This window comes from Acinonyx jubatus, chromosome B2 (assembly GCF_027475565.1).
Source record: "Acinonyx jubatus isolate Ajub_Pintada_27869175 chromosome B2, VMU_Ajub_asm_v1.0, whole genome shotgun sequence".
Classification (NCBI taxonomy): Eukaryota; Metazoa; Chordata; class Mammalia; order Carnivora; family Felidae; genus Acinonyx; species Acinonyx jubatus.
In genome coordinates, this window is record NC_069385.1 from 72,822,527 (window position 1) to 72,838,805 (window position 16,279).

A 16,279-nucleotide genomic window follows, 5' to 3' on the forward strand; every position below is an offset into this window, starting at 1 on the left:
AAATTTAATTAAATGGTCCTTCTCTGGGAAATCTTGAGATGAATTATACTTAGCAAAACAATTTTTTAAGTACTCATTTTTTTTCTAGTCTAGTGATTTTTATTTTCTCTCTCTCTAGAAAATTTACCTTTATCCTTATCCAATGGTTCCTGGGAAAGAATAGTGCACAGTACCGGGTTTTTCCACACCCCAGTCTCTTGAGCTAGAGTAGCTAAAAAATGCAATTCACAGCTGCCATTCTCCATCAGCTTTTCATGAGCTACCTATAAATATTAAATAAACATCCAAAGAATTACAACAGATTTTTAAAAGCAAGCTTATCAGGCTCTAAATATAATACTAACTTTTGAAAAGACTTTCATCTTAAAATTTTCACATTACATTACAAAGTGCTGAATTCCTTTACTTCTGATTTTTTCAAGATGAATCTCAAGAATTGTATCAATTATAAATTTTAATAAATACAATGTATTTCTAGAAATAAGTCAAACTTATTTTTCCTCCAAAATCTAAACCAAGAGCAAAGTTATTTCTCAAGGAAGCTATCAGAATATCCATAGCATAAAAGACCTTACACATTTTATATCCTGTGTTAGTAAAAAAAAAAACAAAAACAAAACTTTTCCCAAAAAACTACCATTAATAAGTGACAGATCTGCATCAAGGCCTAAGTGACAACATACACATATCCCAATAAAAGGGACTTTTGAAAACAACTAAATGCATGATTTTTCATTTATTTATTACATAGCCTTGGCAATATTCTATTTAAAGCTACGACACTAAAACTTGCTTACTAGTTGTTTCCAAGTGTTCATGCATTTAGCGTATTCTTCGAAACACAAAAGGACCAATAGTTTTTACCCAATTCAGAAACTGTTTATTGGGAATGTCTATAGGCAAAGGACTAGGGAAGAGAGCAACTGGTCTTGCATTTATGGGGCTTATCCTCTACTGGGGTAAAGAAAGGGGAAGCACAGGCTAAATGAAACAAATGCTGTTAAGCAGGTATAAAATAACCCCAAGGAAGCTCTGAAATAAGAGCAAAGTGTTATGGAAACTCTTAAAGCTACATACTATGTTTATACAAAAAGTCTATTCCTCAGAACCATAGAATCTTCCCACTGCAACAAGTTCCAGGGCTTGAAGAAATTTTCTTTAAGTAATTGCTGAAAGCTACCATATAAGGATTTAAAGAGTTATTTCCTTCTCATTAACCCATATGGAAAATATCAACTAGTGCTTCTGTTTCAAAAAGGAAAGTTTAAAAGTTTATCTTATGTCAACAAACAAAATAATGAGAAATTCAGTATTATATTTGCATATAAACAACTTAATTCAGGGATAGAGTGCCAAACAATGAAAAGTTCTACAATAATTATTTACCTAAAAATAAATACTTGCTGGGGAAATAACCTAAGACATGAGGTACTGATATGCTGAAGTAGAAACTACATGATCAAAAAGTTATTTGCAACGTGACAAACAAGACAAGACACCTTCATTGCCACAAACAATTAAGTATTATGTGTAAAATACTATGTGAAATCCTATAATATTAAGATATGAATCCTACCTTCAAGAATTTTGCAACTGATGAAGATTTTAATGGTTAATATTGAAATAGGAGAGCTGATTTCTCTACCTAAATATAGTTTATTTCACATGCTTCTAAAATTTGAAGCATGTGAAATAATAAAATTCTCTTTAATGTATCTCCTACAGAAAAACATCAAGCCAAAACATATTTTAAGAACTCTGGTTAGAGAAAGAGACAAGTATACTTTGTGAAACTAGCTAGCAGAAACATTCTTTTTAATTAATCAATTAACCAAAACGTACTTGAAGCTATAGTATATCCAGCACAATCTAGTGCTTGAAACAAAATTTAACATTCTTGAAAATATTCCAAGACAACTAAGTACTAAATTGTGTAGTACTACGTAAGGCAGAATAATAGCACTAAATAAAAAAGACAAACCATGTGTTTTCAGTTATAGGAGAAAAGCATGAGCTCTGGAATAAAGAACCTTGATTCAAATGACTACTCTGTAAAATGAACTGTACAAATTTGGGCAAATAAATATTTTAAAGTATGAGCCTCAGTTTCCTCACCTTTAAAATGGGAAAAATATACCTACCCCCACAAAGGATTATATGATATATTAAATTCTTACAAAAATATTGCAGATGTTCAGCAATTAAACTGTTTCTAAATACAAATTAGGGCATTTTCTTTTGTTTTCCCTTACTGGTCTGGCAAAGTCCTAAACTGATCTTAAAGAACAGTGCAATATTCAACCAATCTATCTAAATGTATATATTCATTTAGCACACATTTATTGAACATCTACTATATGCATGACATTAGTGTTAACGAGAGCTGCAATTAATGCTTGTTATTAGTTAGATGTTTTAAAGTGTAACCAAAAAATTTATATAAAGAAAACAGACATAAGATATGCCTATATGAAATCTAATAGGTAGATATTCTCACCTGCACCAGTGTCTGAAACTGTTCCCACTGTTTATCTGATAACTCGACAGGTAGGCACAATAAAAGTTCAACACAGCTTCTAAAAAACAAAAAATTGGTAACGATAGAAATAATTATTAAGATTCAAAGTAAAATAAAACAAATAATTCTAGTATCAGTAGGTACCCCAAAACTATTCTATTTAAACTATCATAAAAGACTGAAATACAGAATTAAAACAAAAGAGCTGTATCTGATTTTTTATTTACTCAAAGGTCTACTCACAATGCCAAGCGTTCCAGAACCAATGCTACATTTTCACATTCAGAGGTAAGATAAGGTCGGGCTTTAACATAACTTTGGATAGCCACTGTGTATACCTCCAATAAAGGTAAAGGATCTTCTGAAGTTTTCCATTTCTCTGCATATTCAAGGAGTGTCTGTTTTGGAAGGAATAATAAAAAATATTCAACGTAAATCAAAATACATACTGGCTAATCAGTTTTTCTCTCCTCCCTGAGAAATTCTGAAAAATAACATGCTTTATCTATGAAAACAAAAAGTAGCTTATACCAATTAAATTATTAAAAGTAATAAAGCCATAGTCTTATTTCTAGCAGCTCTCTAGAGGAGAAAAGATTAGTGTTAATTCATCCAACAACAGCATCATTTCATGAAGGATGACTTCCTTAGTCATAATGTCACCTTTCACCCCCAAACTTCTAAGATTTAAAAGTTGTTTTAAAAACAAGATACCTAGACCAGCTTGACCAGGAGGCATGTAGTAAAGAATTTCAAATATTTACACTTCTATTTTTCATATAGGGAGCATAAAATTGAACACCTAAAATAAATAAATTGTATATATGGTCAGAAGAAATTAACTTTTCAGTTAACAAAAAATAACGGTACAACATATTGCTATTTTTTATGACAAGTTTTAGCATTTTAAAAAAATCATCTAAAGAACTTCAACAAATATAAAGTCAAATAACTTGTATAATAAAGTGCTTATTTTTTTTAAATAGAAACTACTCCTCATCCCTTAATGAAGTAAATATTTCAAATGCACCATATCAGAATTAATAAAAGGAAAAAACCCTGTTTATTCTATAGAAAGAAGAGATGGAATAAACTGGCAGCAGCATTTAAGCAGACACCCACATTTAAGATTCTACAACTATTAAAATCGTGGGTTACTAAAAAGTATTATCTAAAAGGTTCTATAAGTATGCTAAATAAAGGACTCTAATTGTTTTTATAATATAGAAAACTGCCATAATTGGTCCTCTTCACACTTCAAGATTTAAGACTCGTCTCATCACATGTGTAAATTCAGTGTCCTTTCCTAGAAAAGAGGGTATCTTGAATGAAAACTCCATGAGGGCTTATACTTTTTGGCCTACAGAAGCAGTTTTTAAAAAAATATGTAGGGGCGCCTGGGTGGCTCAGTTGGTTGAGCATCTGACTTCGTTCAAGGTGATGATCTCGCAGTTCATGAGGTCAAGCCCCACGGTGGGCTCTGTGCTGACAGCTCGGAGCCTGGAGCCTGCTTCCAATTCTGTGTCTCCCTCTCTCTGCCCCTTCCCTGCTCATGCTCTGTCTCTCTCTGCCTCTCAAAGATGAATAAATGTTAAAAAAAAAAAAAAAAAAAGTAAAAACAATATGTAGATAGGTAAGAAGGTAGGAAGGAAGTTAGGAAGGAGGAAGGAAGAAATTACATTCTACCATTAAACACTCAAAACACTGCCTTGTCTTCTCTACTACCTCTAATAGTAGTTAAGTGATCAGAGAGGATAAGGAAGGAAGGAAGGACTAGAAAGGGTAATCTGGTAAATTTAAGAGCAATGCAGCAACAACTCACTTTATGAGCAGTCATACATATATCCACAGACCCTGACCCTCTCCAAGTTGGACAGAAGTGCAGGTAACCTGGAGACCCAAGCACTCACTTGGCCACTGATATCGGAAGTGAGGACAATCTTGAGGGACTGAATCCTTTAACCTATGGAATCTGATGCTAAGTTCAGGTAGTTAGTGTCAGGCTTTAATTGTAGAACACCTATTTGGTTTTGGAGAGTTAGAGAAATAGTATTGGGAAAAACCATGTATTTCACGTTAGCAGTAAAAAAAAAAAAAAAAAAAAAAAATTCCTGCAACAAAACTTTTAAAAATCTAAACAAAAGCTACCAACTGAATGGAAAGATGTGCATTTAGAGGTTCTTCTGTGATTATCTGTCTATTTCTAGGAATGAAATGGAGTATAATATTCTGTGTTTCACACATGCAAATGTTGGCAAGGTTGGTTTTAATGTTTTCCTTGGACATTTTATGATGATGTGACAGAGGATGACCTTACTCACATGTTCAAGAATTTCAGAAGTAACACCAACAATGCATACAATTCTTACTTCAGCTAGCACTTGTTTTTCTACAAAAAGTTATTAAGTATCATTTTCCTTTTTCTGGAAAAATATGTTTGGATGTCTAGGGAATTTCATGCCTGGCAAATGTTCCTAATCTAACATAGATTAGATTGAACACTTAGGCCTCTTGCAATAATGAATCAATTTCCATAATAATAATAGCTTTTGCTAGAAGAGAAAATATATCATACCAATTTCCCAATAGTTCTGAAATTGTAAGCTTCCTTTTTAAAATTATCTCCTAACCTCCCCCAAAAAAACCCTAAAGAAGGTGATATATTTCTACATATATATATGTATCCAGGCATACCTCATTTTACCGCACTTCACTTTATTATGGTTCAAAGGTATTGTTTTTTGGGGGTTTTTTTTGTTTGTTTTTTTTTACAAATTGAAGGTTTTGGCAACTTTGCATTGAGCAAGTCTATCAGCACAATTTTTCCAACAGTATTTACTTACTTTGTGTCTTTGTCACATTTTGGTAATTCTTGCAATACTTCAAAATTTTTCCTCATTATTATTTTGTTTGTTACGGTGCTCAGTGATCTTTGATGTCACTACTGGAATTGTTAGGGCACCACAAACTGTATTCATAGGACAGTGAACTTAATCTATAAACGCTGCATGTGTTCTGACTGCTCCACCAACCATCTCTCTCCTTCTCCTTGGGCCTCCCTATTCTCAGAAACATAACAATATTGAAATTAGGGCAATTAACCCCGCTGTGGCGTCTAAGTATTCAAGAGAAAGAAGAGTCACATGTCTCTCTCTTTACATCAAAAGCTAGAAATGACTAAGCTTAATGAGGAAGGCATGTCGACAGCCAAGACAAGCTTAAAGCTAGGCCTCCTGTGCCAAACAGCCAAATTATGAATGCAAAGTTAAAGTTCTTGAAGGAAATGAAAAGTGCTACTTCCATGAATACATGGATGCTAATAAAGTGAAACAGTCTTATTACTGATAATGCAGAAAGTTTTAGTGGTCTGAATAGAAGGTCACCAGCCACAACATTCCCTAAACCAAAGACCCTAACTCTCCTCAATCCATGACAGAGAGGTGGATAAACTGCAGAAGAAATGTTTGAAGCCAGCAGAGGTTGGTTCAAGAAAAGGTTTAAAGAAAAGAAGCCATCTCTGTAACATAAAAGTGTAAAGTGAAGCAACAAGTGCTGAGAGAAGCTACAGCAAGTTATCCAGAAGATCTAGTTAAGATCATTAATGAAAGTGGCCACAGTAAACAACAGATTTTCAGTGTAGACAAAACAGCCTTCTATTTCAAGAAGATGCCATGTAAGACTTTCTTAGCTAGAAGGGAGAAGTCAATGCCTGGTTTCAAAGCTTCAAGGGATAGGCCAACTCTCTTGTCAGGGCCTAATACAGCTGGTGACTAAGCTGAAGCCCATGCTGAAGATTCTAGGGCCCTTAAGAATTATGCTAAAACTACACTGCTTGAGCTCTACAAATGGAACAAAGCTTAAGGGATAACATATCTGTTTACAACATGGTTTACTGAATATTTTAAGCCCACTGTTGAGAAAAAGATTCCTTTCAAAATCTTATCACTCACTGACAATGCACCTGGTCACCCAAGAGCTATGTCAGAGATGTACACGATTCATGTTGTTTTCATACCTAACACAACATCTGTTCTGCAGCCCATGAATCAAAGAGTTACTTCAACTTTTAATTATTTAAGAAATACATTTCATAAGGCTAGAACTAACTGCCCTAAATAGTGATTCTTCTGATGGATCTGAGCAACATAAATTGAAAACATTCTGGAAAGGATTAACCATTCAAGATGCCATTAAGGACATTTGTGATTCATGAAAAGATATCAAAATATCAACATTAAAAGGAGTTTCGGGGCACCTGGATGGCTCAGTTGGTTAAGTGTCCAACTCCTGATTTAGGCTCAGGTCATGATCTCATAGTCTGTGAGATGGAGCCCCATTGAGTCAGGCTCCATGCTGGCAGCACAGAGCCTGCTTGGGATTCTCCACCCCCACCCCCTCGTTCCTACCCCACCTGCACGTACGTATACTTGCTCTCTCTCTCAAAATAAATAAACATTCTTATTTTAAGAAAATGTCACTGTCACCCCAAACTTTAGCAACTATTATTCTGATCAGTCAGCAGCTACCACCAAAGCAAAACTCTCCACTTGCAAAAAGATTATGACTCGCTAAAAGCTCAGATGATGGTTAGCATGTTCTAGCAATTTTTTAAACTAAGTACATATTTTTTAGACCGAATACTACTGCACACTAAATAGACTGCAGTATAGTATAATTTTATAAGCACTGGGAAACCAAAGAAATTATTTAAAAAAAATTTTTTTTAACATTTATTTCTGAGAGACAGAAAGACACAGAGCATTAGCAGAACAGGGGCAGAGAGAAGGAGAGACAGAATCCGAAGCAGGCTCCAGGCTCTGAGCTGTCAGCACAGAACCTGACGCGGGGCTCAAACCCACAAACCGTGGGATCATGACCTAAGCCGAAGTCAGACGCTTAACTAACTGAGCCACCCAGTCTCCCCAAAACCAAAAAATTTATTGAACTCACTTTACTGATATTTGCTTTATTGTAGTGGTCTGGAATTGAACCTCCAATATCTTTGAGGTATGCTTGTATCTATATTTTCCCCAAGACCTAAAGTTCTGAATATGTCTAGCTCTGCAAAGGGTATATGAATTCTGTTCTCCTGTCCTCAGATGAAAGAAGTTTTTAAGCTTAATTCTAATATGTAACCAAAGATGAGTTCTTTTGGGTTTAACAGAGTCTGACTGAATGGATGAGAAATATAACTGACAAATTACAGAATGTTAGATCCAGAAAGTACCTTAAAAACCATCTTTTTTTTTTTTTTAACCTCATTTTACAGATGAGAAAAGAGGGAGAGGAAGCAGACTCTGGTGAAAAGGAGACCATTTAGGTGGCTATTTATTTAATAGTGTGGGAAAAACTTAAGTAGGGAGAGGGTAGAAAGATGACAACATACTGAGAGATGTTATGAAAAAAGTGATGACATGCTTGCTCATAACGATTACATATAAGAGCATAAGTTAAAAAGTTGGTTAAAAAGCAAATATGTAAAAAAAAAAGCAAATATCTATGTGTATAAGGCTTTGAGCATTGGTATTCATAGAAGTATATTAATAGTAGAGGTTCCCTTGTTTCTCAGGACACTAAGATCAGCAGAACCACTGTGAAACTGAAAAAATCCCCAACATAACTGGTTATTAAATTATATTTCTTCAATTAAAAAAGAGTTACTTATTTATATCTACTTTATACAAGGGCTTTTAGGTGGGAATCTCAGACTGATCAGACTCATATTCTTTTCAGAGAATCAGAAAAGACTTTAAAGATCATTTAATTCTGTTTTACAGAGTAGTAATTAAAGGGTCCAGTGACCTGCACACTATGAATAGAACTGGTAATTAGCAAAGCCAGGCACCCTTACTCTCTGTGAAACATTCTGTCCGCTACAAACAAATATGGTTTGTGGTAATGTTAAGAGAACTATAAATCTGTGGTGTTACTTTATAATTACAAGTACCTTTTACCCGTATTGCTTCAATTATGCCTCATAACAATGAGAGGAAATGCTACTTATCCAATTTGCCAGCCATACTAGGATTAAGTAACTTCTTTATCAATTAAGCTTATTTTATTTCATTTTTTAATGTTTATTTTATTTTTGAGACAGAGACAGAACATGAGTGGGGGAGGGGCGGAGAGAGAGGGAAACAGAATCTGAAGCAGGCTCCAGGCTCTGAGCTGTTAGCACTGAGCCTGATGCGGGGCTCAAATTCATGGACCATGAGATCATGACCTGAGCCAAAGTCAGACGCTTAACTGACTGAGCCACCCAGGCACCCCGAATTAAGCTTATTTTAGTTGGAAGTAAGGAAATTCAACTCAAAGCAGCATACACTAAGAAAGGCTTCTCACATAACAAGAAATTAAGAGGAAGTTCCTGGACTGGTCAGCATAGTAGCTCAACAATGTCTTCAAGACTATGTATGACAAGCACGGAGTGTCACATGTAAGTAATGAATCACTAAAGCCTACACCTGAGATTAATATGACACTGTATGCTAACTGGAATTTAAATAAAAACTTGAAAGAAAAATAAAATACAAACAAACAATAAAAATAAAACGCAATGCCTTCAAGAACGCACATATGCCTTCACTCTACCATCCTCAGGTGGTACCCACCCTCAATCTCCAGTCCTTAAGAGAGTGAAACAGGTTTCTTATCCAGACTCAGCAGTTACCAGAAAGATGAGATCATCTCTTCATGTATATCTCATTTAGGAACAAGGAAACCGTTCCCAAAAAAACCCAAACCCAATTCCCATCAGACTTCTCCTCAGGTCTCAATGGCCACAATGGCATCACACACCCATGTAGAAAATCCCCCAGCCACAATGGAACCCTATGGTTGAGTTTTAAACCAATCAGAACTCACTCTCTAACGCTGGAGATAGGGCTTGACTCTCACACAAAGCCATGTGGAGGAAGGAAACTATGAATAAAATCAGGGTTCTATTAGGAAAGTAAGGGAGGGGCCAGTCTCACACTTTGGTTGTTTCACTACTGGTTTTTTCTGTCCACATGCCCTCAGGAATAAGTGAGGGGCACCTGGGTGGCTCAGTTGGTTGAGCATCTGACTCTTGATTTTAGTTCAGGTCATGATCTCAAGGTCTGTGAGTTCGAGCCCTGCGACAGGCTCTGAGCTAGTCGTGTGGAGCCTGCTGTGCTCTATGCTGACAGCGCGGAGCCTGCTTGGGATTCTGTCTCCCTTTCTGTCTGGCCCTCCCCTGTTCATGTGCACACTCACGCTCTCACTCTCTCCCTCTCAAAATAAATGAACTTTTTTTTTTTTTTTTAAAGATCCTCTCTCTCCCTCAAAAAAAAGTCACTATGATCTAGTTTTGGGAGGAGTGGGAAGGGGTGGATAATACAGAAGATAAAAGATAGGGAAAGAAACAAAGTTTTTCTGTAAGGCACCAGTTTCCATTAACGAGTAAACTAAAAGTATGGCAGGAAAATTTAAAACCATGTTATATGAAGAATGACTGATGGAACTAATACTGCTTAATCTGGATAATAAATAACATTTACTGAATATTTACTAAAGACTAGGTGCTATTCTGAGAGCTTTACATGTAATACCTATCACCAATTAGATAAATTACAGTAATATACTTATATTAAAAATGAACAAACTGGGGCACAAAAAGATTAAAGTAACAAGTCCCAAGACTACAGAGCTAGTTAAGAGGCAAAGAAGAGATTCCAACACTTTGGCTTTGGAGCCTGAGTTCTACTAAGTTCTATATTTCTGAAGAAATTTTTGATTCACAGCCAAATTCACAAATTTGAAGACTTGTCACATAAGAGTAGTTTTCTTCTGTGTGATCTCACAGAACAAACCAGGACCATTAGGTTAACAAACCAGGACCATTAGGTTAAAGTTTGAAGGAGATATATTTCTACTTCCTCTGAGGCAGAGCCATCAAACAATTAGAGTTAACCAAAACAGGACAGATTAGCCTCCTGGGACAAGAGGACAGATCACAATTATTCAAGTAGGAACAAGACTACTCTGAGTTCAGAATGCTGGAGAGGAGTCATCTTTTGGAGACGCATTCTATCATAGTGGAAAAGATACACTTACTGTGTTGGGGGGGGTGGGGGGGTTGGAAACTGGTGGTTCACAGAGGTTTAGACTACTGTATTATTTTTAGATTATTTGAGTTTCTAATCCTTAAAAATAAGCTTGGGGCACCTGCGTGGCTCAGTCAGTTAAGCGTCCAACTCTTGATTTCAGCTCAGGTCATGATCTCACACTTTGTAAGTTCAAGCCCCGCATTGGGCTTGCACTGACAGTGAGGAGCCTTTTTGGGATTCTTTCTCTGACCTTCTCTCTCTCTCTCTCAAAATAAATACATTTAAAAACTAATAATAATAATAATAATAGTCTTAATAAAATTTGATTTCTGGCTTTTCTTTCTAAAAAAATTAAAAAGTGTTGGCAACCTTAGCCCCATATACTACCATCACAACAACTGGCTGGAGCAGAGTTATGAGTCAAGGTCCTCTGGCATGGACTCTCTGGTTGCTCTGAGCCTCACCTAGCTGCCTCCCTCTTTAAGGGACCTATTTGACCCTACGAGGTATTTGTGGAACAAGCCTAGAGAGGAGAAAGAAATACAAGTAAAAGAAAGGTTAAAGATAATGCTGCAACAGGATCTCTAATGCAGTGTTTTACGACCTGTCCGCCCCCCTCCCCGCCACTCCCCCATCATCCTCTCCCTAAGGAACCTTTTTTTTCCCACTAACCATCCCCCATCTCCAATGAAATGTTAATACCCAGACGTACTGTATGAGCCACAAACTATTGTTATAGCTAAGGGTTTTGTTTTGTTGTTGTTTTTTGGTTTTTTCTTTTTTCTTTTCCTCTGGAAGAGCCAATTTTCACCCCCTGAGAATAAAAATGCACACTTTAAAATTCTGGCCCTTAAACTGATTTCTCAGGTGCTAAATCAGCAGAGACTGGAACATATATACACTAGGTAGACAGACATTATACATTTCCAGCAGCTTCTTTTTGTTCCTCTAAGGATTATCAGGAGAGAAAACAAAAAAAATTTTGAATAAAACCATAGGAGTGTTAAATTTAATGAACATAAGGATTAAATTCCTTATGAAGATTAAAAGGATTAAATGTCTTATGTAGAGCTAAGACTAATGGAGTGTTGGATATGTTTATACTGTCATATTCAGCTCCAATTTATATCTAGGACTGTCTAGAATAGAAGCTCTCAAAAGTTTTGATCTCATGACTCTTTACTCTTAAGAATTACTGAGGATACCAAAGATTGTTTTTTATGTGAGTTACAACCATTGATACTTAACCATATTAGGAATAAAAACTTAGATTTTTAAACTATACATTTGAGTGGATTTTAAAAAATAATAAACCTATTGCACATTACTACAAATAAGGCATTTGTAGTGAAAAAAAGCTTTTCAAAAAATTAGTAAAAGAATGTCATTATTTTACATTTTTCAAACTTCTTCATTGTTTGACTTAGAAAAAACCAGGATTCTCCTATCTATTTCTGCATTTAATCTGTTGCAATATCACACAGCACGTAACCTCTGGAAGACTCCACTGTATACAAGTGAGTGAAGACAAATAACATCTTATAGTTTTGACCTTTTGGATCCCCTGAGCATTTGCTGTGTAATACTTTTTCAATTTCAAAGTTATTAAAATTTGTGTGAAAAATTGTTGGCCCGGATACATACATTTTTGCACCATGCTCTCTCCAAATTTCAGTAATTGTTTTAAAGTAGCATAAACCCACAAAAACTAAGAAAATAGAAATGGAGGAAAGAAACAAAATTTTAAACACTGAAAAGCATATGGAAGAGTGGCACTCTTAAGAAAAGTGACTGCTAAGGAGCCTTTACATAAAGACACTAACTGCAGGATCACCAAAGGGCTCAGGAATTGGGAGCATTAGGTGCCTCTGGAAATGGGAGTGAGGATGGGTCTAGGAAGAGGATTGGTTGAAAGTCTATTTAAGGGGCTAAGCCTCTCTGATCTCCTAGTCCCTCTCCACAGCTGGGTGACCCAAGCTAGGAACTGTTCCTCTCTATTGCCAGCAGTAGCTTATTCTGTAGATAAGCGTATGTTTGTTTGTTTGTTTGTTTGAAGGTGTCAGTGCACAATTGAGGGGAGATATCTTACTTTCATAACAAGGCATCAAAGTCAACTTTACACAATGACTATATAAAAAGGTCCCCTTTTCAAGCCCTTTTCCACAACTCGTAGCCAGAGCCTCCAGAGGCCTTAGTGGAGTCCTTTTCTGGGAACTCAAGAGAAAAGACCCAAGGATTCTGCCAAGCCTTTCCCAGGAAAAGAAATAAGCTCCTTACGGTAAAGACCACAACACACCCTACTCACAGGCTTGAAACTCTGAATCAGTTTTTAAGTAGTCTACCTTTAAATATGGACAGTGAAGGACCACTAGACATTTAAGGAAAGCATCTAATAGCGAGAGATCAAAACAAACAGTAAAACAAAACAAAACAAAAAGCCCAAAAAACAAAAAAGAAACTTGGAGTAAGCAGAGACTATGAGAGAAGACAATCCAAAAAATTATCATTACACCAAAAACAGTAATGATGCAGCAACAGCATCCCATCCAAAGCAATCTACACATTTAATGCAATCTTTATCAAAATACAAATAGCATTTTTCACAGAGCTAGAACAATCTTAAAATTTGTATGGAACCACAAAAGACTCCGAACAGCCAAAGTATTTAAAAAAAAAAAAAAAAAAAAAAAAAAAAGCAAAGCCGGAGGCATCATGATTCTGGACTTCAAGCTATATTACAAAGCTGTAGTCATTAAGACAGTATGGTATTGGCACAAAAACAGACACACAGATCAATGGAACAGAACAGAAAACCCAGAAAAGGACCCACACTATATGGTCAACTAATCAACAAAGCACGAAAGAATATCCAATGGAACAAAGAAAGTCTCTTCCAGAAATGGTGTTGGGAAAACTGGACAACGAAGAATTAAACTGGACCACTTTCTTATACCATATAAAAAAAATAAACTCAAAATGATAAAAGACCTAAATGTGAGACAGGAAACCATCGAAATCCTAGAGAAGAACACATACAGAAACCTCTTTGACTTCAGCCATAGCAACTTCTTGCTTGACGTGTTCTGGTGACAAGGGAAAAAAGTTAACATGAACTACTGGGACTTCATCAGAATAAAAGGCACAGCAAAGGAACAATCAACTAAAAGGCAGCCTTAGGAATGGGAGAAGATATCTGTAAATGACCTATCCAATGAAGAGTTAGTATCCAGGAGCGCCTGGGTGACTCAGTCAGTTAAGTGACCAACTCTTGATTTCAGCTCGGGTCAAGATCCCATGGTTTGTGAGCTCAAGCCATGCTGACAGCACAGAGCCTGCTTGGGATTCATTTCCTCTCTCTCTCTTTTTCTCTGCCCCTCTCCCCTTGCACTCTCTACTCTCTCAAAGTAAATAAACATTTAAAAAATAATAATAGCAGAAATGAAATTCTCAAAGAACTGGAAGATACCTTGAGGAAATTTCCCCAACAAGTAAAAGGGATAAGAAAATGTGGAGGACAGTGCTCCAGGTCCCGTAATTAAAAATAGGTATTCCAGAAAGTCAAAACAGAGAAACGTAGGGAGAAGAAAGTAAATTTCCTAACCTAAGGACGTGAATTTTAATGAAAAGACCCAGTAAGTGCCCATCACAATTCGTAAATGTAGTCCTATACCAAGGTACTTTTTCATAAAATTTCAGAGCTCAAAGACAAATAGAGGATCAAAATAAGCTTCAGGAGGGGGAAACAGCAGACTTCTCAACAGCAGCACTGGAACCAAAGGAAAATAAAGCACTGCATTAAAAACAGAGGGGAAGGGGGGCGCCTGGGTGGCTCAGTCGGTTAAGCATCCAACTTCGGCTCAGGTCATGGTCTCGTGGTTTGTGAGTTCGAGCCCTGCAGTGGGCTCTGTGCTGACAGCTGGGAGCCTGGAGCCTGCTTCGGATTCTGTGTCTCCCTCTCTCTCTGCCCCTCCCCCTGCTCGTGCTCTGTCTCTCAAAAATGAATACACGTAAAAAAAATTAAAAAAAAAAAAAAAAACAGAGGGGAAGGGTGTCTGGGTGGCTCAGTAGGTTAAGAGCCTGACTCTTTGATTTTTGGCTCAGGTCGTGATCCCAGAGTTGTGGGATCGAGTCCCACGTCCGGCTTCTTGCTGAGCAAGGATAGAGCCTGCTCAAGATTCTCTCTTTCTCCCCTCCTCTGTCTCTCTCCCCCACTCCTGCTTTCTCTCTGTAAAATAAAATAACTTTTAATAATTAAAAAAAAAAAAACTGAGGGGAAATTATTTCCATCCAGCCATCAAAAGTATTAAGACAGAAAAGTCAGGGTGTCTGGGTGGCTCAGTTGGTTAAGCATCTGACTCTTAATTTTGGTTCAGGCCCCACATGGGGCTCTGCACTGACAAGTGTGGAGCCTGCTTGGGATCCTGTCTCCCCATCTCTCTGCCCCTCCCCCATTCATACTCTCTCTCAAAACTTAAAAAAAAAAAAAGAAAAGTCATCTCAGACATGCAAGTTCCTAAAAATTTTACCTTCTAAGCACTTTTTTTCAGGATGCTACTGTAGGGGGAATTTCACCAAAATGAGAGAATAAACCAGGAAAGGAGTATGAGTAATATCTAGGAAAAAGGAGTATCTAACAAAGAGAGGCAATGAAGATCCAAGAAGAAAGCTGTGTTAACAGGCCTGAAGAATAACTGCAACACAACAGACAGCTCTAGGAGGAATTTCTTGAAGATGAACCTGATAGACTACCTCATGTGCCTGAATAAGCTGAGAGGAGATTTATACAACTAAGGAACACTCTGGATTGAATTTAATACATACATAGAAAATTTAGCTAAGAAAATAAGGTAAGTCTACAGAAAATAGCAATTGAACAATTAGAGAATGAACATTCTTTACCAACACAAATAAAACACAAACTAGACAGTCACAAGAAAAAATATCATACATTTTATTCTTTGAACACAATGAAATAAAATTAGAAACTATTAACCAAAGAATACCCCTACAAAGAAAACTACAAACTTGAAACGTTTAAATGTACCTCTAAATCATGGCTGGAAGAAATCATAACAGAAATCAGAGAATAATATTTAGACTTGAACTACATAAAAAATACAACATATCAAAATTTGTAGGATGCAACTAACACAATCTTAAAAGGGAAATTTATAGACGTATATGTTTATACTCCAACTTCTGCTATAGTTTTTTCTTTTAAAAAACCCACAAATTTGTTCTAACACAGTTTGAGCAAGACATGAATTTCCCACTTGCTTATGTGTGATTTTGGTGAGAAACATCAGGTAAAAGCAGAAAACTGAACTCAGCTGAAGTGAGCTGTGTAGGAATATGCAAAATACATACAACTAAAAACATGTACCATCTATCTCAGTTCACCAGGTGTGTTATGAGCCATACCTACACAGATGGTATTACACTTTCTTTCTTTTTTTCCTTTTCACATTTTTTTTTCTAATGTTTACTTATTTTGAGAGAGAGTCAAAGTACGAACAGGGGAAGGGCAGAAAGAGAGGGAGACACAGAATTGGAAGCAGTCTCCAGGCTCTGAGCTGTCAGCACAGAGCCCGATGAGGGGCTCGAACTCATGAACTGTGAGATCATGACCTGAGCTGAAGTTGGATGCTTAACCGACTGAGCCACCCAGGTGCACCTCTTTTTTTTTTTTTTT

The 16,279-nt window shown here is 36.5% G+C and overlaps 1 protein-coding gene across 4 annotated transcripts in view; it reads right to left on the reverse strand.

Moving 5' to 3' along the window:
* ZNF292 (zinc finger protein 292) overlaps positions 1-16,279 on the reverse strand; it is a 96,406-nt gene that overhangs the window by 41,923 nt on the left and 38,204 nt on the right. For 2 of the 4 annotated variants that reach the window (XM_053222487.1, XM_027057299.2), the window contains 3 exons: positions 2,762-2,916; positions 2,498-2,576; positions 128-263 (listed from right to left, as the gene is read on the reverse strand). In XM_053222487.1, the coding sequence (XP_053078462.1) occupies positions 128-263; positions 2,498-2,576; positions 2,762-2,916 (370 nt within the window). Of the gene's footprint in view, positions 1-127; positions 264-2,497; positions 2,577-2,761; positions 2,917-16,279 lie in introns of those variants that run through there. The other 2 variants (XM_053222488.1, XM_053222490.1) reach the window with 2 other exon arrangements.